Source organism: Coregonus clupeaformis, chromosome 8, assembly GCF_020615455.1.
Source record: "Coregonus clupeaformis isolate EN_2021a chromosome 8, ASM2061545v1, whole genome shotgun sequence".
Lineage (NCBI taxonomy): Eukaryota > Metazoa > Chordata > Actinopteri > Salmoniformes > Salmonidae > Coregonus > Coregonus clupeaformis.
Genome location: NC_059199.1, coordinates 35,119,097 through 35,145,434, shown reverse-complemented (window position 1 = coordinate 35,145,434; position 26,338 = coordinate 35,119,097). Strand labels below are relative to the sequence as shown.

Here is a 26,338-nt window from a genome sequence, read left to right as displayed (position 1 = left end):
CCAAATGATTATTTTAATTGTGGTCCTCAAAATATAGGCTACAGCTTCAATAATGGGTTATTACACAATGGTCATGCTCCTATTTACCCAAACACTTAAAGGATGCTGCTTGACAGCAGTCAGGTCCCCTCTGACCAACAATGACACATTGCAGAGTTAAACTAGTGCAGAGGTGCAAAGCTCTGGTCCAAGTTAGAATATTAAGAGCTGATAAAAAAGTATGGCCTGCACTATTGTTCTATTCCCTATGATTTGAAAAGTTTGCAAGGGGGATGATTCCAAAATGTATTCACAAAACCTGTTGACAACAATGTTCCTTTATTTAAAATAACCACACAACACTGGCAGTCGATTTAATGTATTTTCACAAGGTTATGATCAAATAAACAAAAAAAATGAAATTCTTGAACTTCTTAGAGAAACAGAAAACGTATATAGTTCTCACAAAAAGACAATTCATAGACCAACATGTTGTCACGTTACTTGGCATGCATCACTGTATGATCTTCAGTAATGCTACTGGTTCAGTTGAGCAGTGTTTCCAACCCTGGTCCTTGACTACCCCCAACAACACAGTTTCGTTGTAGCCCTTGACAAACACACCTCATTCAACTCAGTGAGGGCTTGATGATTTGTTGACAAGTTGAATCAGGTGTGCTTGTTCAGGGTTACAATAAAAATGTGTGCTGTTGGGGGTGCTCAAGGACAAGGGTTGGGAAACACTGCAGTAGAGCGAGGAGTGTTCAGAGTATTTACTGTATGCAGGACGACAGTATTGGATTAGTAAAACTAGAATTTATAGAACCTTTAAAAGTTGATTTGCTGTGCTATTTTTACTGGTCAGTTATCTTAAAACATTTGTCCATCGTACAATATGAGAGCACTTCGTAATCATGTTTAGGACACTAGATATTTTATCATTGTATAGCATTATATTTGTCAAAAACACATTACGAAGATGAAAACCTGCTAAATTCCATCCACCCTCTTATGGGGAACATACTAGATGTACAGATATACCTCAGGTTTAAACAACCCTACGTGGTTCAATCCCTACAAGCTTTCACAGTCTCACATCAGAATTAGACGTTCATCCATGTTTCTCAAACGTCATATTTCAAAGTTGTTCCAAACGTAACATTTTGAAGTGTTTAAGGTTACGTTTAGGCATTAACTCTGAATGGTTAAGGTAAGGGTTAAGGTCTGGGATAGGTTTAATTTTTAAAATTATATTGCTGGTTTCAAACATGGAACCTTTGGAATCAGAGACAGATGCTTACACCCATCCACCATCCCCATCCATAGCAAAACTTAAACCCACTTGAAGGTAACAGCGCTCACTGTTGCCCCTAGTGGCCGGTTTACCAGTCATCTCCTGACATCCTCCGACATGGATGGACGTCTAATACTGACTTGTATCACGGGTGACCTACCTGGCAATCCAGTACTGTTCATCCCCAAATCAGTAACTTCACCATAAGAACAATAATGTCGCCGCCTGCTATCAGTTGACCTTTACAACTGCAAAAGCACCATAAAAACATGCAATAAACCACAGTGATACTGAGCAGAGCTCTAAAAACAATCCACCTGAAGTGCATTGAGCCTAAAGTTGAGCCTTGACGGGCCTTGTTCTATAGATTCCATTCCACTTCATCAAGGAAAAGTCTCATGTAGGGACATAGAGCCCGAAAATTCCTTGTGTGCCTGGCACTTGTGTCAGCCTGTCTTGGTCTTACCCTCCCTCGAGGCCTGGTAAAGGGGGAGGGCAAATACTGTAGGCTTGGTTGTGTCACTGTAAAGGGAAGTGTGCATTGCAGCTTGATGCTTTGTCTCCCTCCTGGTGGTCGAGTCTATGAACTGTTGCTGAGTCGCCGGCGAATGAGAGAGGCTGGCTTGGTCTCTGTGTCCTCCTGGTCACTCTCACACTGTCTCTGATGACAAGGAGAGATACAGCAGGTTAGTTATCTTTTACCGGATTCACACTATAGGGCAGACACAAATCATAGTGTGCTGGCTCGGTTATTTTAGTTTCACATTGTTATTTTCAGAACAGTTCAAGCAACTAGGGTGAATGCGTAACCAGGCAGGCCAGTCCAGTACAACTTTGCTTAGCTCAATTTGGCTCAGTAGTGTGCAAAGGGTATTTGAATACAGTCAATTTCTTTGCATTGTTTTTTACCCTCACCCTCCCTTTTTAGTCGTTATTTATGCGATTTTCCTAACTCCTCACTCATTCCACTCCAATATTTGGCTTGCTTTTCAACTGGTGAGGATATCATCAAACACATCAAAACAAGAGATAAGCAAAGCTTGGTTGATAAGCCATTTGAGTTAATGATACAGTAGGCTATATTACCTGTTAATTTTCAAAGCCTGGAAATAAAGCATTTTTGCAATTAATAGCATTTTTTAACAATAGAGGTTGGAAATGAGGGCCACACTTAATAACCAATGTACTGGGTTTCGTTCAAGTGTAACTCTTAGTTGGACTGTCATGGCAGCCTTACTCACCAGTTCCTCGCCCGCCAGTGCACTAGTCTTACATTGCAGCTTCAGTCGACGCAGCCGGGTACACACCCATACCATGTTATATGACATCTAGGAGAGAGAGAGGATCAGAGGAAAGGAGATATGAAAGGAGATAGAACGAAAAGGGGAGGATGGAGAGAGGGGACAGGGGACCATAAGAGATGTTAGACAGAAAAAGACAGATCAGGAGAACAGAAGAGTAAGTAAGAGTAAATATAGAAGAGAGCAAAATAAAAGAGAAAGCGAGAGAAATTGATTGAAAATATTATATTTTAAGCTGCAATACTAACTACCACAGTAGCACAGAGTTTCTAAACCGAGAGACACAACATCGCGAGAAGGAGAGAAGTGGTATATAAAAGCACAACCTAGATTCGAGAAAATATCTTAAGTGGTTGAACATGTTATTACTCCAACCTCGTGAAAGTGACAAACTGACACGTTTTCATTTTCGTCAAAAACAGCTTATATATATATAGATAAGGATTGCCTTTAATTTGACAGCCTGGCAGTTCAGTGCGAGATGACAGTTACACCCGATTATGTGTCTCTGCACGTGATCTTAGCTAGCCAATGTTGTCATGACATCACCTACAAGTGTGATTGGGGACTTCTATTTGAGAAGCTGTGTCTGCCTATCTTCATACTGTATTTGACAGTAGTGTGCTAAAAGGTCATTTACACGTCAAGTTACACGTCAACTTCAGTAGAGCGTCTTCACTACAACCTCTACATAGCTTCATATTACTGCTATCAGCCTGAGCCTTATAATTGAGGCTATACGTGAACATGTTTAAGATTGGGTACACTTTAATTATTCTGGACACCATATTATTCTGTCTTAGCAAGGAAATTCAGCACCTTGCTAAAATGTGCGTTTTTAATTCATTTAAACTTTGCACATGAACATACAGATCTATGTATGAGGCTCGGCGCACTGCTCAGTCTTTCTCTGACCCACTTGCTGTGTCAATATGTTGTTGTTGTTTTATTTGAGCACCGCCCGGCTTAACTGACACTACGATGTATAGGCCCTGCTTCTCAATGTAGCTGTAAGTTCAAAACCGGTTTTGTGTTTGTCTTATGTAAACTACATTTAGTGAACATGTACTCTGTTGTCTCAGACTATAATGTCAGTGTGCTTTATGTTCTAATAGACAAGAGTAGACTTGAAAAGGGCCTTTCGGACAAAACATTGCCGCCTCACGTTCATGCCCTATTTTGTTCGTTTAGTTCCAGAAGACAAGCATTGACTGTGTAGCAATGACCTCAGTTTGATTTCATTATCCGTAATAAAACACATGCACATTTCCAAGATTTGAGCTTTATTCAGTGTCATAATAATATGTGATATGGCATAAAACTATAGGACAAAAATAGGACATATATCCTACTCACCTTCCATTTCCTCTTGGCATTGAACTTCTTAAAGTTCTTCATGTTGATGGAGGAACGATTCCTGTTGGCCACCTGTTTCCGTGTCAGAGGCTAAAAAAGAGGGAGAGATAATAAGTGAAGGAGATTAAAAACAAGTACATATATTAAACTGTTTGTAAGGAGCAAAGCCTTGTGCTGCTGACTCTCACCTTGATCCAGGGGTGGTGTAGACACTCCTCAGCGGTCATTCTCTCACTACACAGAGACAGACCGACAGAGAGACAATAAGATCGGCATAGACAGACGAACAGAGACAGGCAGACAGGCAGGCAGGGAGAGAGTGGCAGCCACAGACGGTCAGACAATGGGTAATCTATTAATTCGATACATGCAAGTTCTATTCTATCAAAAGCAGCTGAAAAAGAAAGCCGTCATTCTCAACTGTCATTATCTCACTACACAGAGACAGACAGACAAACACAGACAGCCAGACAAAGGGTGATATATTCATACAATACAGAGTTCCTATTCTATCAATAGAGGCTTAAAACCAAATATGGCTGAAAAAGTATCAATCCATTTACGATAGGTGCAAAGTTACAAAATAAGTGATCCATTCACTATTCCAGTCACCGTTCCATACTTGTCTTGATGTCGTAAAAGGACATCGTAATAGGCCAAATTACCCATGACCAATGCATTATTTACTTCAGATCTTTCACAAAGAGCTTCTGGATGAAGTCTTTGGCCATGGCACTGGTCATGCTGAAGTGGTGGTCGTCAAACTTGTAGTTCAGGGCTATGATGTTCCTCAGTGTCTCCTCGTCTGTGTCCCCTTGGAACGGGGACATACCACTCAGTCTGGAAAAATAGAGAAGGTTGCTGTTACTATAGCCCAATTCCAAGTCAACAGAGGAAGATAGCAATATTGGCACATTTGTACAGGGTTATGGTAGGCTAAGGGTTGATTTGGAATTGGGCATATGTGTAAATCCAAACGTACAGTAGCACCCCCCTTTTCTCCCTCAACTTACAGTATGTAGGTGATCACTCCGATGCTCCTATATGGGGAGGCAAACACAAACAAAGAACTAACAGTCATGTGGTTATTTTGTTCACAGAGGCCTAGAGACTCAGTTCTTATCTCAATATCTTAACTTTATTCCAAAGGATGTAGACAGAGCGGTTGTGGTGAGTAGTTCTTTAATGCTTGCTTTCGTATTTCCAAATGTACTATAATCAGCTGCCTCTGACAGTTTCCTGCCTAAGGCTCTGGGGGAGGAGCATGACACATTGAAAACATAAGCCTGTCTGTTTGTCCCTAAAATTAAACTCAAAGATCAACGCAGACATCTGAATGCTACTTTACTTTTTCGGGGATAGTCACAATGTGAAATGTCCTGGGGTAAAATTATTTTTCCCCGAAGTCCTCATTTTTTAGCACCATTTATTAATGCTGGGCTGGAGCGCGTCTGGGTACACTCATATTCCACTGTACAACAATCAAGTCCAACCCTTTAGACTCAAAACAGTTAATTTCTGTGTAAAAACAAACACAGTATCTAGCCGAAACCCACTAGAGAATCAGATTGTTATACAGTGGCTGAACTCATAGTGTGTAGATAATGCATTCAACCAGAAACAGTAACACTGTAAGGGTAGGTAACAACACATTGCCACGCTGATCCTCAACACGGGGGCCCCTCAGGGGTGCGTGCTCAGTCCCCTCCTGTACTCCCTGTTCACCCATGACTGCATGGCCAGGCACGACTCCAACACCATCATTAAGTTTGCCGACGACAACAGTGGTAGGCCTGATCACCGACAACGATGAGACAGCCTATAGGGAGGAGGTCAGAGACCTGGCCATGTGGTGCCAGGATAACAACCTCTCCCTCAACGTGATCAAGACAAACGAGATGATTGTGGACTACAGGAAAAAAAAAAAGAGAGGACTGAGCACGCCCCCATTCTCATCGACAGGGCTGTAGTGGAACAGGTTGAGAGCTTCAAGTTCCTTGGTGTCCACATCACCAACAAACTATAATGGTCCAAACACACAAAGACAGTTGTGAAGATAACGACAAAGCCTATTCCCCCTCAGGAGACTGAAAATATTTGGCATGGGTCCTCAAAAAGTTCTACAGCTGCACCATCGAGAGCATCCTGACTGGTTGCATCACCGCCTGGTATGGCAACTATGTCTCCCGAGTGGCGCAGTGGTCTAAGGCACTGCATCGCAGTGCTAGCTGTGCCACTAGAGATCCTGGTTCGAATCCAGGCTCTGTTGTAGCTGGCCGCGACCGGGAGACCCATGGGGCGGTGCACAATTGGCCCAGCGTCGTCCAGGGTAGGGGAGGGAATGGCTGGCAGGGATGTAGCTCAGTTGGTAGAGCATGGCGTTTGCAACGCCAGGGTTGTGGGTTTGTTTCCCACGGGGGGCCAGTATGAAAATGTATGCACTCACTAACTGTAAGTCGCTCTGGATAAGAGCGTCTGCTAAATGACTAAAATGTAAAAATGCAACTGCTCGGCCTCCGACCGCAAGGCACTACAGAGGGTAGTGCGTACGGCCCAGTACATCACTGGGGCCAAGCTTCCTGGTATCCAGGACCTCTATACCAGGTGGTGTCAGAGGAAGGCCATAAAAATGGTCAAAGACTCCAGCCACCCTAGTCATAGACTGTTCTCTCTGCTACAGCGTGGTACCGGAGCGCCAAGTCTAGGTCCAAAAGGCTTCTACCCCCAAGCCATAAGACTCCTGAACAGCTAATCATGGCTACCCCGGACTATATGCACTGCCACCCCATCCCACTCTTTTACGCTGCCGCTACTCGGTTTATTATTTATGCATAGTCACTTTAACTCTACCCACATGTACATATTACCTCGACTAGCCGGTACCCCCGCACATTGACTCTGTACCGGTACTCCCCTGTATATAGCCTCCTGTCACGATCGTTGACGAACGGGACGGACCACGGCGCAGCGTGATAAGCATACATGTTTATTTACGACTAAACACCACGACAAAACAACAAACGAAACGTGACGTCCAAGGTAGCATACACACAACATACCTTACACGGAACAAGATCCCACAACTAACAGGTGCCAAAAGGCTGCCTAAGTATGGTCCCCAATCAGAGACAACGAGCTACAGCTGCCTCTGATTGGGAACCACCCCGGCCAACATAGATCTACACATACTAGATCTTAAACATAGAACATCGACATAGCAAACACAACACAGAAAATACACACCCTGACTCAACAAATACAAGTCCTCAGAGTCAGGGCGTGACACCTCCCTACTGTTATTTTATTTTACTGCTGCTCTTTAGTTATTCGCTTTTATTTTTTACTTAACACTTTATTTTATTTTTTTAAACTGCATTGTTGGTTAATGGCTTGTAAGTAAGCATTTCACTGTAATGTCTAGATGGAAGGGGGACATTCTTTGTATATTTAAGAGGTTATTATTGGGTAGCAAGAGGTGTAGGATGGGTGTGTGTTTTGAGGTTCAAAGATCAAGGAATCTCAAAACACACACCCATCCCACATCCCTTGCTACCCAATAATAACCTCATATACACACACACACACACAAAGAATGTCCCCCTTCCATCTTGATGAATAAGCCCTTGGGATGCGTTCAGGCATGTGTAGGCACCCTCTCTCCTTTCCCTAATAACACAGTGTGACTGTTAGGTGTCTGTATATGTATAAGTGTGTGTGAGTGTGTATGTTGGGAGAGGTGGCGGGACACACACTCACCACATGTCGACAGCTGTGCTCAGAGGTTCATAGTTGATCACTTCAGGGGCTGAGAAAGAGAGAGATGATTATACAGTGACCTCCAAAAGTATTGGGACAGTGACACATTTGTTGTTGTTTTGGCTCTGTACTCCAGCACTTTGGATTTGAAACGATACACTGACTATGAAGTTAAAGCGCAGACTGTCAGCTTTGATCTGAGGGTATTTTCCATCCATATCGGTTGAACCATTTAGAAATTACAGCACTTTTTATACATAGTCTCCTTAGAATATGTTTCTAAACACGTCTACATTAATGTGGATGCTACCATGATGACGGATAGTCCTGAATGAATCGTGAATAATGATGATTGAGAAAGTTAGACGCACAAATATCATGCCCGTCCAAAAATGGTAACCTCCAGCATGTCTTGGGGGTATGATATTTATGCGTTTAACTTTCTCACTCATCATTATTCACGATTCATTCAGGACTATCCGTAATCATGGTAGCATCCACATTAATGTAGACGTGTTTAGAAACATATTCTATTCTTATTTACAATAAAAGTGACTCCAAAATGACACAATACATTATTTACCATTCATTTCTATTGGGCACAAAATAATCTGAAACACATCATTTCAAATCCAAAGTGCTTGAGTACAGAGACAAATAAATAAATATAATGGTCACTGTCACAATACTTTTGGAGCTGTATGTACTATTATTATTACTGCTGAAATTAACAGTATTTCATTATCCTCATTGCATTGTACTATATTTCCTGAAATGCTGTACCACTATACTGCTCTGGCAATATCTACAAATTGTATTTCGTGCCAATAAAGCAATCTGAGAGACTTGTCTATGCATGTAGCTGCATTTATGAAAAACACGCAAGCCCCGAAGGCCTGTCAGACTTCACACTATCTGTGAAGGAAAAATTTAACATTTTCAAGAATGCAAACTAAACACTGCATCAGAAAACCATTCATAGATTGTTCCTCCCAGTCAAACTCCAGGGACTTCCTCCACCAGTCGCATTGTATTATTTAAACCTACAGTACTGTGTGTAGCTGCTACTGCTGGGCAAACACATTTGAATTCTAAACTGGACAAGGTTTGTAACCATGCCAACCTTATCATGCTGACCAAATCTGTGTTGAAGCAGCTAGTATTTGAAAACAACTTGAGATGTCTATTTTTTTGGGCAAACTACCTGTTGTTTCAAAATCTAATAGGATTTTAAGGATACTTTTGCTTTGTCAAGCATTTTTGGTTTGTGATATATTACTAAATATGTAGATTTGGAATATATGTAGAATATAATTACTATATTGATAAGAGGTTTCTGAAATGATTTGGGTTGAAGGGTAATGTAGTTATGACCGAAATGGCGACTATCCTAGACCATCCAAATCGCTTCCTGTTTCAACTGGAATTGCAACCACCGTAGTTTATCAAAACACCATCAACTCAGATCATGACAGTGCACTTCTTGCACTGTCTCCATGGAAACACCTGGAAATAGGTGTTCACTTCCACAGACCACAGTAGGGATCTCAGCCACATAGGCACTGCATTACAAGGGGCCTGTTCCAATAATTGTAATAATGTATCTGCTGTGAAGGGTCATGCCAAGGGTCTCAAATTACCCTAGGCCATGCCCCTTTCCACCACACCTGTTTCCACTCCCAAATCACCCCTCCTCTGCCCTTTCCAACACTTTCAGTTCCCTATTTAAGCAGCATGCTCCTTCCTACACACTAGAATAGTTTGCTTGGTGATGCCATGGGGTGGCCCTATCATTTGTGTGATGAGTCAGTGCCTTAACTTGTAGGAGAAATGTAAGTCAACCTGCCTGAACTTATGTTGTATCTTTTATATCCATGCTATGCTAATGCCCTTTTATGTTTAGTCCTGGCAGCCTCCTTAGTTTGTGGTTATCTTAAGCCCATTCCCTGTAAGTCACTTGGCACTACTTTGTCATGTCTGTACCTTTTTATGTTGATGTATTTCTAATGTTTCCCTTTTGTATCTCCCTTCCAGACCACCACATCCAATCCTATCTTCTTTACAAGCCACATCCTAAAGTACATCCTTCCTACCGGCCTTACAAGCCCTACCTCTGTTCCAAACCCTCCCCCATGTGCCTCTGTTCGTTCCCATGTTCAACTGTATAATAAATACCCCTAAACCTGGATTACTGCTAAATCTCCGGATTCGCATTCTGACCGATGCACCAAAGGATGGCAGAAACAGTCCTGAACCTAGTTTAGTCTGTCCTAGTCCTTTTCTTCAGTTTCCTTCCTAAAAGTAATCACTGGTGTGACAATTTGCATATAATGTAAGCAATAGGTTTCACTACATAGCCCTCAAGAATCTAGTCATGTCAATAAGTGCTTCACAACAACTGTAGGTAGAAGGATGCATGAATTTACATGGTATTTAAACAGGGCCTAACTTGTATGAAAGGACTGTACTACTCACAAATGTACTGCGGGGTGCCACTCATGCACTTGTACTCCTCCCCCGGCTGGAAGCTGTGGGCAAGCCCAAAGTCAATTATCTTAATGTCGGGGTTTGGCGCCATCTTGTCCGACAGCATGATGTTTTCCGGCTGATCGTGGAAGGGGAGTACACATTTTACATGCAAAATTAGTACAATCTGACCATAAAGGTCAACAGCATGCTGAACGACCGGACCACGAACAGCACGTTCTTCAACACCCTAGTGCACAGCCACACTCCCTTAGTGACAACTGTGGATGCAAACATGAGCATGCGACATGGACGTTTGCACTAATAAGCAGCAGTGTCAGCATGTTTGTGTGGTTTTGGGATAGATGAATAAAGATATGCTCTTTTCACTTTAAGCACTCATACCTAAAATCCTAGGATTTTGGATTCAATAAATGAACAGGCTGTGTATTACTATTTCTATGCGTAATCCTACTTTAGCAGTGTTATTGGGGAGGTTAGATGTAAACCACTACTACAGACTATTGCAGCACTGGATTCATAAATGTCATATGGAGTGAGTAACGAACAAAATAAGTTGGATAATATGTTAAATAAACACACTAGCATAATTTACCTTTAGGTCAAAATGGCCTATTTGTTTGCTGTGCATAAAGCCCACGCCCAGTAGTATCTGCTTCATGAACTCGATGGCGTCGCTCTCCGTCAGGTTCTCCTTCACAGCGATGAAGTCAAACAGCTCTCCTCCACTAATACTGAAAGAGGAAGGAGGAGAAATGGAGAGGTGTTAGAACTTAAAGGGAAATTCCACCCAAAAACTATTTTGGTATTTGTTTCGTTAGTCCATTGTTGATATAGACCCAAATTGTTTTGCATGTTAGTAATAAAGTTAAAAATATATAACTTTCAACATATTGAAATACAGGCAGTGTGATGCATTTTGCATCATATGATCCAAAACGCAGCATTAGGCTTGGGCAGTATATCATATACAGTGCCTTCAGAAAGTGTTCACACCCCTTCACTTTTTCCACATTTTGTTGTGTTATAGCCTGAATTTTAAATTGATTAAATTGAGATTTTTTTTTGTCACTGGCCTACACTCAATGCCCCATAATGTCAAAAGTGGAATCTTGTTTATAGACATTTTTACAAATGAAAATCTGAAATGTCTTGAGTCAAGACATAAACCTTGTTATGGCAAGCCTAAATAAGTTCAGGAGTAAAAATGTGCTTAGCAAGTCACATAAGTTGCATGGACTCACTGTGTGCAATACTAATGTTTAACATGATTTTTGAATGACTACCTCATCTCTGTACCCCACACATGCAATTATCTGTAAGGTCCCTCAGTCGAGCAGTGAATTTCAAGCACAGATTAAACCACAAAGACCAGAGAGGTTTTACAATGCCTTGCAATGAAGGGCACCTATTGGTAAATGGGTAAAAAAAATAGAAAACTGACATTGAATATCCCTTTGAGCACGGTGAAGTTATTACTTACACTTTGGATGGTGTATCTGTCACGAATTCAGCCGAGGCTGCTCCTCCTCCTTGCTCGGGCAGGCTTCGGTGTTCGTCGTCACCGGAGTACTAGCTGCCACCGATCAGTTTCTGTGTTCTACTTGTTTTGTCTAATTTGCACACACCTGGTTCCAATTACGATAATTTGTTTCCCTATTTTACCCTCTGGTTCCCTCATGGTGTTGTGCGTGGTTGTTTTGTTGTCATTGACATGTTAGTCAGTATTTTCTTCCCTGCGTGGAAGATATGTTATTTACTCTTGACAAGTAAAGTACGTTGTTGACTAAGTTCTGTGTCCTGCGCCTGACTCCGTCCTACCGCTACACACTGACGCATGACAGTATCAATATACCCGGTCACAAAGATACAGCCATCCTTCCTAACTCAGTTGCCGGAGAGGAAGGAAACTGCTCAGGGATTTCACCATGAGGCCAATAGTGACTTTCAAACAGTAACATGGTTTAATGGACGTGATAGGAGAAAACTGAGATGGATCAACAACATTGTAGTTACTCCACAATACTAACCTAATTGACAGAGTGAAAAAGGAAGCCTGTACAGAATAAAAAATATTCCAAAACATACATCCTATTTTCAACAAGGCACTAAAGTAATACTGCAAAAAATGTGCCAAAGCAATTACGTTTTTGTACTGAATACAAAGTGTTATGTTTGGGGCAAATCCAATACAACACATTACTGAGTAAGTACCACTATCCATATTTCAAGCATAGCGGTGGCTGCATCATGTTATGGGTATGCTTGTAATCGTTGAGGACTGGGGAGTTTTTCAGGATAGAAAAGAAACGGAATGGAGCTAAGCACAGGCAAAATCCTAGAGGAAAACCTGGTTCAGTCTGCTCTCCTCCAGACAGAGATTAATTCATCTTTCAGCAGGACAATAACCTAAAACACAAGGCCACATCTACACTGGAGATGCTTACCAAGAAGACAGTGAATGTGGCCGAGTTACAGTTTTGACTTAAATCTACTTGAAAATCTATGGTAAGACATGAAAGTGGTTGTCTAGCAATGATCAACAACCAATTTGACAGAGCTTGAAGAAAGGTGCTGCTACAAATGATTGACTCAGAGGTATGAATACTTATGTAAATTAGATATTACCGCCCAAGCAGCATGACATGATGCAAACAAAATGCATCATACTGGCTGTATTTCGAAAGTTATATACAGTGGGGGAAAAAAGTATTTAGTCAGCCACCAATTGTGCAAGTTCTCCCACTTAAAAAGATGAGAGAGGCCTGTAATTTTCATCATAGGTACACGTCAACTATGACAGACAAATTGAGAAAAAAAAATCCAGAAAATCACATTGTAGGATTTTTTATGAATTTATTTGCAAATTATGGTGGAAAATAAGTATTTGGTCACCTACAAACAAGCAAGATTTCTGGCTCTCACAGACCTGTAACTTCTTCTTTAAGAGGCTCCTCTGTCCTCCACTCGTTACCTGTATTAATGGCACCTGTTTGAACTTGTTATCAGTATAAAAGACACCTGTCCACAACCTCAAACAGTCACACTCCAAACTCCACTATGGCCAAGACCAAAGAGCTGTCAAAGGACACCAGAAACAAAATTGTAGACCTGCACCAGGCTGGGAAGACTGAATCTGCAATAGGTAAGCAGCTTGGTTTGAAGAAATCAACTGTGGGAGCAATTATTAGGAAATGGAAGACATACAAGACCACTGATAATCTCCCTCGATCTGGGGCTCCACGCAAGATCTCACCCCGTGGGGTCAAAATGATCACAAGAACGGTGAGCAAAAATCCCAGAACCACACGGGGGACCTAGTGAATGACCTGCAGAGAGCTGGGACCAAAGTAACAAAGCCTACCATCAGTAACACACTACGCCGCCAGGGACTCAAATCCTGCAGTGCCAGACGTGTCCCCCTGCTTAAGCCAGTACATGTCCAGGCCCGTCTGAAGTTTGCTAGAGTGTATTTGGATGATCCAGAAGAGGATTGGGAGAATGTCATATGGTCAGATGAAACCAAAATAGAACTTTTTGTAAAAACTCAACTCGTCGTGTTTGGAGGACAAAGAACACCATACCTACTGTGAAGCATGGGGGTGGAAACATCATGCTTTGGGGCTGTTTTTCTGCAAAGGGACCAGGACGACTGATCAGTGTAAAGGAAAGAATGAATGGGGCCATGTATCGTGAGATTTTGAGTGAAAACCTCCTTCCATCAGCAAGGGCATTGAAGATGAAACGTGGCTGGGTCTTTCAGCATGACAATGATCCCAAACACACCGCCCGGGCAACGAAGGAGTGGCTTCGTAAGAAGCATTTCAAGGTCCTGGAGTGGCCTAGCCAGTCTCCAGATCTCAACCCCATAGAAAATCTTTGGAGGGAGTTGAAAGTCTGTGTTGCCCAGCGACAGCCCCAAAACATCACTGCTCTAGAGGAGATCTGCATGGAGGAATGGGCCAAAATACCAGCAACAGTGTGTGAAAACCTTGTGAAGACTTACAGAAAACGTTTGACCTGTGTCATTGCCAACAAAGGGTATATAACAAAGTATTGAGAAACTTTTGTTATTGACCAAATACTTATTTTCCACCATAATTTGCAAATAAATTCATAAAAAATCCTACAATGTGATTTTCTGGAAAAAAAATTCTCATTTTGTCTGTCATAGTTGACGTGTACCTATGATGAAAATTACAGGCCTCTCTCATCTTTTTAAGTGGGAGAACTTGCACAATTGGTGGCTGACTAAATACTTTTTTCCCCCACTGTATCTTGAAAACTTGATTGCTGACATCCAAAACATTTTGGGATTATATCAACAATGGACCAAAAGATAGTTTTTGGGTGGAGTTTTCCTTTAACTCTACTACATAATTCAACCACATCAACAGAATCAATGACTTGCCCTGCATGTATCTCATGTCAGACCTGGGATTAAAAAGTATTGGTTTTCTCCCTCCTCCTCCTCCTCCCCTCCCTCCACTCACAGCTCCAGCACCAGCACCACCTCAGCCCGACTCTCGAACACATCCTTCAGGGCCATGATGTTGGGATGCTTTAGGTCCTGCAGGACCTCAACCTCCCGTTCCACGCTCTTCCGCTCTATGCCCAGCCGGCTGCTAGCACACTTCCTGATCTTCAGGAACTTCCCAGCCCAGCGAGCCCCCGTGGCCCGCTCACGCACCTCCCGCACCTGCCCAAAGTGGCCACTGGGGGCGGCGACAGAGTGCAAAAATGTAGTTGTTTGTCCAATAAAAATATATTCCTTCTGAACACAACACAGATTTATTTATGTAGCTGTTCTGCAATGTCATTTGTGATGTTGAAAAGTATTCTTTCTATACACAATTCAGTCCGTTTTTGAATTATTCCAATTGCTTACATTGAATGTTAGTTCACATTGACCTATGCAGCAAGACAGCATATGCAAAATTGACCTTGAAAAGTAACTGAATTCAGAGTTCAAATACCTTCCTCACTTAAACAGCCTCATACAAGAAGACCTTTTATAATGACAATCCTTACCTCCCAAGTACTTCTCCGATCTCATAGAGGTCTTCCACATTCTCAAGCTGATTAAAGACTGCCATACTTCTCTTTTTCTCCACAGTTTATCCCTCAGTTTCCACCCTCTGTATGTTACTGGTGGTTCAAGCCCAAGTCCTGCATGGTGCGCTCAACTATGGCTTCACCAGGTCGGGACCTGAACAAAGAGAGAAAGAAAACAATATCACAGTTCTAAGGCAAACGTGATAGCATGCAGGGGTACTCAACTCTTACCCTACGAGGTCCGGAGGTTCTGTTCTACCTAATAATTAATTGCACACACACACACACACACACACACCTGGTGTACCAGGTCTAAAATCAGTCCCTGATTAGAGGGGAACAATGAAAAAAATGCAGTGGAACTGGCTTCGAGGTCCAGGGTTGAGTTTGAGGGGCATAGGGGATTCATTGAATCCTGACTTTTTGGGGGTCTTTATTATGGATCCCCTTGGCAGCAGCTACTCTTCCTGGGGTCCAAACACATTAAGGCACGTCACACAAAAAACAACACCAATATTGAGATGTGCTTGAGATGTGCACCCGCAACTCAAATGTTGAGACATATCTTCAGTTGAGGCCAATGGATGATTTTAGCTCGAGTTATAGGCCTAAGTGCGTATCTGAAATTAGGATTTGGCTCATAATAAGGAGGGGGCTCTATTGCAGCACAAATAACTTAAAACCACAAACAGTGACAGAACAATGAATCAACAGTAGTGGCATAAGGGTCGTTCCATTTGATTTCAATCATTTTTTGACCGCACCCATTTTGAAGGAATGGCAAATAAGTCTGGCTCCACAACTGATTGGCAAACATACTGCAAATTGAGAAATCATGTGACTAAACTGAATAATAAAAATAAACTACACTATGAAACAAAGATAAATAACATAAAAAAAGGATAGTAAAAAGCTTTGGAAGACCGTAAATGAAATTTTTGGCAAAAAGGCAAACTCAGCTCCATCATTCATTGAATCAGATGGCTCATCCATCACATATTGCCAACTACTTTAATTGGCAAGATTAGCAAACTTTGGCATGATATGCCAGCAACAAACGCGGACACTATACATCCAAGTATAACTGATCAAATTATTAAAGACAAGCATTGTAATTTTTTATTCCGTAAAGTGAGTGTGGAAGAAATGAAAACATTATTGTTGTTTATCAACAATGACAAGCCACCGGGGTCTGACAACTTGGACGTGAAAATTACTTAGGATAATAGCGGACGATATTGCTACGCCTATTTGCCATATCTTCAATCTAAGCCTACAAGAGAGTGTGTGCCCTCAGGCCTGGAGGGAAGCAAAAGTCATTCTGCAACCCAAGAATAGTAAAGCCCCCTTTACTGGCTCAAATAGCCAACCAATCAGCCTGTTACCAACCCTTTGTAAACGTTTGGAAAAAATTGTGTTTGACCAGATACAATGCTATTTTACTGTAAACAAATTGTCAGACTTTCAGCATGCATATTTTGAAGGACATTCAACAAGCACAGCACTTAGCCAATCAGTCATTTGTGAGAGAGAAATTGATGATAAAAAATATTGTGGGAGCTGTTGTCTTAGACTTCAGTGCGGCTTTTGACATTATTGATCATAGTCTGCTGATGGAAAAACGTATATGGTATGGCTTTACACCCTCTGCTATATTGTGGATAAAGAGTTACCTGTCTAACAGAACACAGAGGGTGTTCTTTAATGGAAGCCTCTCCAACGTAATCAGGAATTCCCCAGGGCAGCTGTCTAGGCTCCTTACTTTTTTCTATCTTTACTAATGACATGCCACTTGCCTTGAGTAAAGTCAGTGTGGCTATGTATGCGGATGACTCAACACTATACACGTCAGCTACTACAGCAACTGAAATCACTGCAACATTTAACAAAGAGCTGCAGTTAGTTTCAGAATGGGTGGCAAGGAATAAGTTGGTCCTAAATATTTCAAACTAAACTATAAACCTCAACTAAATCTTGTAATAAATAATGTGGAAATTGAGCAAGTTGAGGTGACTAAACTGCTTGGAGTAACCCTGGATTGTAAACTGTCATGGTTTACAATCCAGGGTTTATCAACAAGGCAGGTCCTACAGGCTCTAGTTGTCACACCTGGACTACTGTTCAGTCGTGTGGTCAGGTGCCAAATTACAATTGGCTCAGAACAGGGCAGCACGGCTGGCCCTTAAATGTACACGGAGAGCTAACAATAATATGCATGTAAATCTCTCATGGCTTAAAGTGGAGGAGTGATTGACTTTACCATTACTTGTTTTTGAAAGAAGTGTTGATGCAACGAGGTGTCTGTTTAACCTACTAACACACAGCTCGGACACCCATGCATATCCCACAAGACATGTCACCAAAGGTCTTTTCACAATCCCCAAGTCAAGAACAGACTATGGGAGGCGCACTGTACTACATAGAGCCATGGCTACATGGAACTCTATTCCACATCAGGTAACTGATGAGTAGAATGTGATTTAAAAACAGATAAAAATACACCTTATGGAACAGTGGGGACTGTGAAGACATTTACATTTTAGTCATTTAGCAGACGCTCTTATCCAGAGCGACTTACAGTTAGTGAGTGCATACATTTTTTTAAATTGTATTTATTTATTTTTATTTTATTTTATTTTACATACTGGCCCCCTGTGGGAATCGAACCCACAACCCTGGCGTTGCAAACGCCATGCTCTACCAACTGAGCTACATCCCTGCCGGCCATTCCCTCCCCTACCCTGGATGACGCTTGGCCAATTGTACGCCGCCCCATGGGTCTCCCGGTCGCGGCCGGCTACGACAGAACCTGGATTCGAACCAGGATCTCTAGCGGCACAGCTAGTACTGTGATGCAGTGCCTTAGACCACTCGGGAGGACAGAGACACACATACAGTGGGGAGAACAAGTATTTGATACACTGCCAATTTTGCAGGTTTACCTACTTACAAAGCATGTAGAGGTCTGTCATTTTTATCATAGGTACCACTTCAACTGTGAGAGACGGAATCTAAAACAAAAAATCCAGAAAATTACATTGTATGATTTTTAAGTAATAATTTGCATTTTATTGCATGACATAAGTATTTGATACATCAGAAAAGCAGAACTTAATATTTGGTACAGAAATCTTTGTTTGCAATTACAGAGATCATATGTCTCCTGTAGGTCTTGACCAGGTTTGCACACACTGCAGCAGGGATTTTGGCCCACTCCGTCCTGTCCCCGTTGCAGAAAAGCATCCCCAAAGAATGATGTTTCCACCTCCATGCTTCACGGTTGGGATGGTGTTCTTGGGGTTGTACTCATCCTTCTTCTTCCTCCAAACACGGCGAGTGGAGTTTAGACCAAAAAGCTATATTTTTGTCTCATCAGACCACATGACCTTCTCCCATTCCTCCTCTGGATCATCCAGATGGTCATTGGCAAACTTCAGACGGGCCTGGACATGCGCTGGCTTGAGCAGGGGGACCTTGCGTGCGCTGCAGGATTTTAATCCATGACGGCGTAGTGTGTTACTAATGGTTCTCTTTGAGACTGTGGTCCCAGCTCTCTTCGGGTCATTGACCAGGTCCTGCCGTGTAGTTCTGGGCTGATCCCTCACCTTCCTCATGATCATTGATGCCCCACGAGGTGAGATCTTGCATGGAGCCCTAGACCGAGGGTGATTGACCGTCATCTTGAACTTCTTCCATTTTCTAATAATTGAGCCAACAGTTGTTTTCTCACCAAGCTGCTTGCCTATTGTCCTGTAGCCCATCCCAGCCTTGTGCAGGTCTACAATTTTATCCCTGATGTCCTTACACAGCTCTCTGGTCTTGGCCATTGTGTAGAGGTTGGAGTCTGTTTGATTGAGTGTGTGGACAGGTGTCTTTTATACAGGTAACGAGTTCAAACAGATGCAGTTAATACAGGTAATGAGTGGAGAACAGGAGGGCTTCTTAAAGAAAAACTAACAGGTCTGTGAGAGGCGGAATTCTTACTGGTTGGTAGGTGATCAAATACTTATGTCATGCAATAAAATGCAAATTAAATCACTTAAAATCATACAATGTGATTTTCTGGATTTTTTTCCGTCTCTCACAGTTGAAGTGTACCTATGATAAAAAATTACAGACCTCTACATGCTTTGTAAGTAGGAAAACCTGCAAAATCAGCAGTGTATCAAATACTTGTTCTCCCCACTGTACATAAGACACGAAATCTACACATACGTGCACATGGATGTTCTATTGTAAATATGTGTTGGTCAAATGGTGGCCTGAGGGAACAAACTAAATGGTGTTGTGTAAGGTGTTATGAAATGTAATGTCATGTAGTATTTCAAACTGTATCTAACTGTCTTATGTTGCTGGACCCCAGGAAGAGAATGGGGATCCATAATAAATACAAATTTGAACTAAATGTTCTATACATATTTGCCTATGGTAGAAGTAGTCAGAAAGTAACTTTTTGGACCTGAATACCAAAACATTTAGGAGATCGAGGTAATCAAAGTTGACCCATTTTGCATACCCACCCTACCATGAGACATCCATATCTTCATCACTAGAAAATATAGAGTTTGATAATTTAAAAGTTTACAAACAGGGTTGGTCAACTATTTTATTTCTTATCAAAAAAAATATACACACACACACACACACACACACACACACACACTACCAGTCAAAAGGTTTGGACATTTGAGATTCTTCAAATAGCCACCCTTTGCCTTGATGACAGCTTTGCACACTCTTGGCATTCTCTCAACCAGCTTCATGAGATAGTCACCTGGAATGCATTTCAATTAACAGGTGTGCCTTCTTAAAAAAGTTAATTTGTGGAATTTCTTTCCTTCTTAATGCGTTTGAGCCAGTCAGCTGTGTTGTAACAAGGTAAGGGGGGTATACAGAAGATAGCCCTATTTGGTAAAAGACCAAGTCCATATTATGGCAAGAGAAACAACAGTTCATCAATACTTTAAAGACATGAAGGTCAGTCAATAAGGAACATTAAGAACTTTGAACGTTTCTTCAAGTGCAGTCGCAAAAACCATCAAGCGCTATAATGAAACTGGCTCTCATGAGGACCGCCACAGGAATGGAAGACCCAGAGTTACCTCTGCTGCAGACAATAAGTTCATTAGAGTTACCAGCCTCATAAATTGCAGCCCAAATAAATGCTTCAGAGTTCAAGTAACAGACATCTCAACATCAACTGTTCAGAGGAGACTGTGTGAATCAGGCCTTCATGGTCGAATTGCTGCAAAGAAACCACTACTAAAGGACACCAATAAGTAGAAGAGACTTGTTTGGGCCAAGAAACACGAGCAATGGACATTAGACCGGTGGAAATGTGTCCTTTGGTCTGGAGTCCAAATTGGAGATTTTTGGTTCCAACCGCCGTGGCTTTGTGAGACGCGGTGTGGGTGAACGGATGATCTCTGCATGTGTATTTCCCACCGTAAAGCATGGAGGTGGTGTTATGGTGTGGGGGTGCTTTTGCTGGTGATTTATTTAGAATTCAAGGCACACTTAACCAGTGCTGTATCAGATGACCTGGCCTCCACAATCCCCCAAACTCAACCCAATTGAGATGGTTTGGGATGAGTCGGACCGCAGAGTGAAGGAAAAGTAGCCAACAAGTGCTCAACATATGTTGGAACTCCTTCAAGTCTGTTGGAAAAACATTCCAGGTGAAGCTGGTTGAGAGAATGTCAAGAGTGTGCAAAGCTGTCATCAAGGCAAAGGGTGGCTATTTGAAGAATCTCAAATATAAAATGTATTTTCATTTGTTTAACACTTTTTTGGTTACTACATGATTCCATATGTGTTATTTCATAGTTTTGATGTCTTCACTATTATTCCCTGGAATGAGTAGGTGTGACAAACTTGTGACTAGTTCTGTATATATTTATAGGGATACTTTGGGATTTTTGCAATGAGGACCTTTATCTACTTCCCCAGAGTAAGAAGAACTGGTGGATACCATTTTTACATCTCTGCGTGCAGTTTGAAGGAAGTTGCTAACTAGCGCTAGCGCAATTGCTAACTAGTAAAAATGGTATCCACGAGTTCATCTGACTTGGAGGAAGTAGATAAAGGACCTCATTGCCAAAATATCCCTTTAATGTCAATTGTCTAAAAACTTGTCAATTCAGATTTTTTTCTTTTTCGCATATGTTGTAGTTGAGACCCTATTTTACATACTCTGAGGCATTTGTGTTGTGCCTGTCCTTGGTTGAGACACAGCATGCTCTTGAATACAGGGTGGGTCTCATGTTTTGGCTGAGAACTGTATTAAATTTCCATGTTAGCTTTCAAACGGTAGCACAAAGATGGTTGGATATCCACACATCAGAAAATGTTGACTTGAATGGGAATCAGGGGTTGGAACCGGTTCAGGGAACCAAACACCGAAAAAGAACGAAAGTGAGTTAAAGTGTCCGGAACAAAACCATTATTTTCACATTTTGAGAACCGGTAAAAAAAAGAAAGTAGTTTTAGTTCCAGAAATATTCCTAATTTCTAGTATATACACATTCTGTAATTCAGTGAAGTTATAGTACTAGTAATAGCCTAAACACATTGCAATTCACGTCATGATGTTCAGCGCTTCAAGCCAAGCCCCCTCCATGTCCACCCCCGCGAAATGTCAGTAGCATCTCAAACCTGCACTTATCCGACCAATCAAACATGTAAACAAATATCTTACCCTTTCAACAGCAAGCTGCTCTATCAGCGCAAATTGCTGGAGTAAATTAATGAGCTAAATGTTTTTTTTTTTTAAGAACTGGTTCCTAACCAGTTCAGAACTTAATTTTCTGGTCAGAACACTGGGACGAACAAAACATCAGTTCTGCTCGGAACGGAATGATTGGAAAATAATTTAGGGTTCCAACCCCTGATGGGAATATCAGTTGTTTTAAATTATACTGTCAATATTCCATAGGAAACCTATTAAAATCATAGAAATATAGATAATAGAACATACATTCCCTTTTAAATTGACGTTCGACGGTGGGTGGACCGGCAGCCATCTGTACAATGACGTACCAGCTAAATTGCAGTGGTCTGAAGGGATGTCCATTCTATAAATTATATTTATATGATTGAAATGCCAACCACCCTGTATTCAAGAGTATGGTGTGTCTCAAACAATGGAAGTCACAACACAAACACCTCAGATTATGTAAAATAGGGTCTAAACTACAACATATGCGAAAATTGAAAAAGTCTGAGTTGAGGCGTTTGATAATTTACTATTTTTATTAAATGACCATTTGTATTTTTTTGGGGGACAATTTTTTCAAGAAAATATAAAATAGTTTGACAACCCTGTTTGCAAGCTTTTAAACCGTATCAAACTCAACAGTTTATCTTTACCAGTGATGAAGACATGGATGTCTCATGGTATAGTGGGGTCTGCAAAATGGGTAAACCTTGAGCACCTCCATCTCCTAAATGTTTTGGCAGTTCTGACCACTTCTACCATGGGCAAATATCTTCTGAAGTTTCATTCCAATCAAAAGGGGTGCGGTCAAAAAGTGATTGAAATCAAATGGTACGACCCATAAGCCCTTATTAGCAGTGCATTCTGAGGGACTGAAGAGTGAGCCAGTGTTTTGAAGTGCAAGTTCAGAGCATTACTCTGTCTCTACCCATAGTGTGAAAACAAACGTGATTAAAATTACAGGCTGAAACTCTCAAAAAGCCTCAATTGTCGAAGTACATCAGCCCATGCATCAGTGAGTGTCTGCATGTTTTTTTTTTGCTTTGGTTATGTAATGCGGCACTTTTGAAAATTCTCCTTGAGAAAATCTAATCATATTGTATTTATTACATGCGCCGAATGCAACTGGTGTAGACTTAACCGTGAAATGCTTGCTTACGAGCCCTTCCCAACAATGCAGAGTAAAGAAACTATAATAAAAAGAAAAATAGTAACACAATAGGAATAAAACACACAAGAATACAGACGAGAGACAGACAGTGAGCTAATGACCTGTCGCAGGACGAGACAGGGGAGAAGGGAGATACGCGTAGGCATAAGACTGAAGAGGGAAGAAGAAAGAAAAGTGAGAGATGATACCAACATGGGACGAGAAGTGGTCAAGTGACTGTTGAACACACTATACCATGTCTGTCTATCAGAGTAGGGAAATGTGTCTATTTGTGACAGCATGTTTGTGAGTCTTCCTGTATAACTTACTATTTCACTCTAAAACTGTATTTATGTGCATGTCCCCTCCCCTCGTCCATGTGCTAAAAATCATTCCTAGATGTTGTTGCATCCCATATGTAACAGTAAATCCAATGCCAGCCTGGATTTCCTAAACTCCCCTCGTGATCCACCCCCAGCTTCCCACCCCAATACCATGAAGTCAACAACAGTACAACATCCTGAGAACAACTGCGTCTATTCAAGAAGCAGCTCCCGCGCAACTCCAAAACCAACCCTTCCCCCAATTACACTACAGTTGAACAATGTCCCTTGTCTTTGAACGGTGCACTATGACATCATGTCAAGAGGTCTGATAAGTGGCCAAAACTGAGGCCTCACTCCTGAACGTGGGCCAAAATAGACAATTGACAGACCGTGGCTTCACTGCTTTATCTAGGTCAGTCTATTCTGAAGAGTAAGGAAGAGGTTGTTTCAGCTGCTGGAGCCTATTTGCCTCTAAACATGACATATAAGGAGTAACGTTAGGATCCTTTAATCCATTATTGGGCTACTGCAGACCCTGACCACACATGTGTGTCTAAGGGAATGTGATCTGTTCATTTTTCAACATTATGTTGAGTTTGGCCTTCCCCTGTGTGTGTGTGTGAATATAAAGTCGTTGACCAGCTACTCATTGGAATGAATTCGTAGAAAATACTACTATGAATTCCTAACTGAAGTGATCACCACACAGAGCAAAATATTTAGAGAAGATTATGATCATATGGATACCACAATAACGATATATGGAAGCTGAATAGGTTGGAATTAGGGAAATATGAAAGCCAATGTGGAGAAAGAAGGGTGCCTAAACTTTATGCAAAACAAAACTTTTTTAATCAGAAGCTCAGATCAACCAGGTATGAAAAAAACAAATCCCATAACTCACACCAAACATCGACGCGCACAATTTCTCCAAAATAAACGGTGTGTAACGTGCCTAGCTTTCTCATTTTAAAATTACTAACCTTCAGATTCTGACAATCCATTACTCCCATCAGGTCATAGCAGAACACAACCCGAAAATAAATGTTCTATTCCAAAAGGTATTCCACCGTTTTTCAAACTCAACTCGTCGGGAATGAGGGAGAGAGACAGAGCGCTATGATTGCAGCAGTGATACGCAATGGACTTGACAGAAAAATGGGTGATAGAGTGGCGCATCGTTTATTGTGTGTTTATAACTTATTGTACGAAATGTGGTGGGTAGTCTGGGTGGATTACATATATAGAGAGAAGCATAAGTCAGAGAAAACACCGAAAATAATAAAATGCGTAGAGAAGAACATCAGGAGAAACTCACCCAACTGAATGCCAGACGAGGCTCTTTTGCAACCTGAAACAGATAAGCGTGTGGTCTTCTAATGTGTTGCAATTACTTTTCCTTCATGACAAGTACGACGACGACTAGTCAACGACGTAGCAAACTTTTCTGTGCCATGTGTAAATAGGCCTACAGCCAGAGGTCTTTACAGTTAGCCGTGGAATGCGGAAAAGTTCACCTTATTTCTGCCCCTCCTTCAGTTTCTGTGTAATTTTGTTGGGAGTGCTCGCTTGCCTGGGTGCAGCCCGGCTATGCCTCGTTTGGCACTAGTTACCACAGCCACAAAGTCAAAATTGGCTATCATAAAATTGTATGAAACTCAAATGTGCTTTTTGGTCTCAACTTAAGGTTAGGTATAAGGTTAGCAGTGTGGTTAAGGTTAAACATTTTTAAGAAGACACATTTTTTAAATAGGCGGGGTTTAGCCATAATGACTTTGTGGCTGTGGTCGCCAATGATTATGCCACTACGGAGTTCTTCAGTGTAGTCATGAATTGCTCAAGGAAAATGCGCGCGCACACAAAAATATATGGATTTGAAACTCACAATTAATATGTTATGATGTCTACTGGTATGTGGTACTGAAACAATACAGACAACACATTCCCCTGGGAACAGCGCAGAGAACTCATGTAGGCTCAACTCAGCAGAGCTCACGATGCTCTTCGCTCAAGTGCACACACTCACCCAATTCCCATCACTTCGAAGTAGTACCACTACACACAACCAGATTTACAGTAGGGTATCACATAAAAACGAACTAGGATAGAGAATGTGATTGTACAGTAGCCTATACATTACTAATATAAAATGGACCCCTCGCTCTCACTACATGGAGAGAATGGCATGTCGTACAAAACACTACAACCGGTATTTACAACTGTGTGCATTTCATTTTGCAATAGACCCATCTGGATGAAAATAAATACCAGCAATTTATTGGAATCCTGTTCTAGGAATGTAGCCTATTATAATCATTCAGGCAACGTTGTTTCGTTTGAATTGCGACATACCACAGCAATGCAACATGATCTGATACCCCGGCTATGTTCTGCTTTTCTGTATGAGTAAATATCGGTACCTAAAGGCATAAGGCCATGGAAAGAGGCTCACCTGTTTTCGAAACTGTCCTCGTGGCTGCACACCGAGACGTCACGAGTCGTGCCAGTCCAGCCAAGATCCGAAATCTATGCATGTACCGGCTGTTTCAAACAAAAGCGTTGAACAATTGTGCGGTTTGTATAGACTACAGTGTATTCCGAAAGTATTCAGACCCCTTGACTTTCCCCCCATCAATCTGCACACAATACTGTGGGGATTTATTATTCTCATAAATGGATGGGATGACTAACTTAGAAAGAATGCATTAATGATTAAAGCATAAAAGGTCTGTACTGTACTGATATGAATTGTTTCACCTAACAAGCTGTGATTAATGTGAGGAGCTGTTTTAGGGAGTAAGGGGAGATAAGAACTTGTCCCACAATACCCGAACACTCTCTCTTTGTTGTCTGTGAACCGTCCTTGAACGTAGGTACAGAAGAATGGTGTTTTTTGGGTGCTAACTCCACAGGTTATTA

The 26,338-nt window shown here is 41.6% G+C and overlaps 1 protein-coding gene across 3 annotated transcripts; it reads right to left on the bottom strand.

Moving 5' to 3' along the window:
• Window positions 1-301: 301 nt before the first annotated feature.
• On the bottom strand, window positions 302-25,938 carry LOC121571976 (death-associated protein kinase 2-like). Of its 3 annotated transcripts, none has more exons than XM_041883806.2 (12): window positions 25,872-25,938; window positions 15,205-15,382; window positions 14,667-14,888; window positions 10,769-10,907; window positions 10,162-10,291; window positions 7,687-7,735; window positions 4,944-4,970; window positions 4,618-4,770; window positions 4,119-4,164; window positions 3,931-4,020; window positions 2,515-2,601; window positions 302-1,934 (listed from the first exon to the last, which is right to left on the bottom strand). In XM_041883806.2, exons 2-12 carry the CDS (start codon window positions 15,267-15,269, stop codon window positions 1,854-1,856), a joined length of 1,089 nt encoding a protein of 362 aa, XP_041739740.2. In that variant the 5' UTR covers window positions 15,270-15,382; window positions 25,872-25,938; the 3' UTR covers window positions 302-1,853. The 3 variants fall into 3 exon arrangements, with proteins under 3 accessions (XP_041739740.2, XP_041739738.2, XP_041739739.2); XM_041883804.2 differs by lacking the exon at window positions 25,872-25,938 and adding an exon at window positions 24,738-24,983; XM_041883805.2 differs by lacking the exon at window positions 25,872-25,938 and adding an exon at window positions 24,403-24,691.
• Window positions 25,939-26,338: the final 400 nt, after the last annotated feature.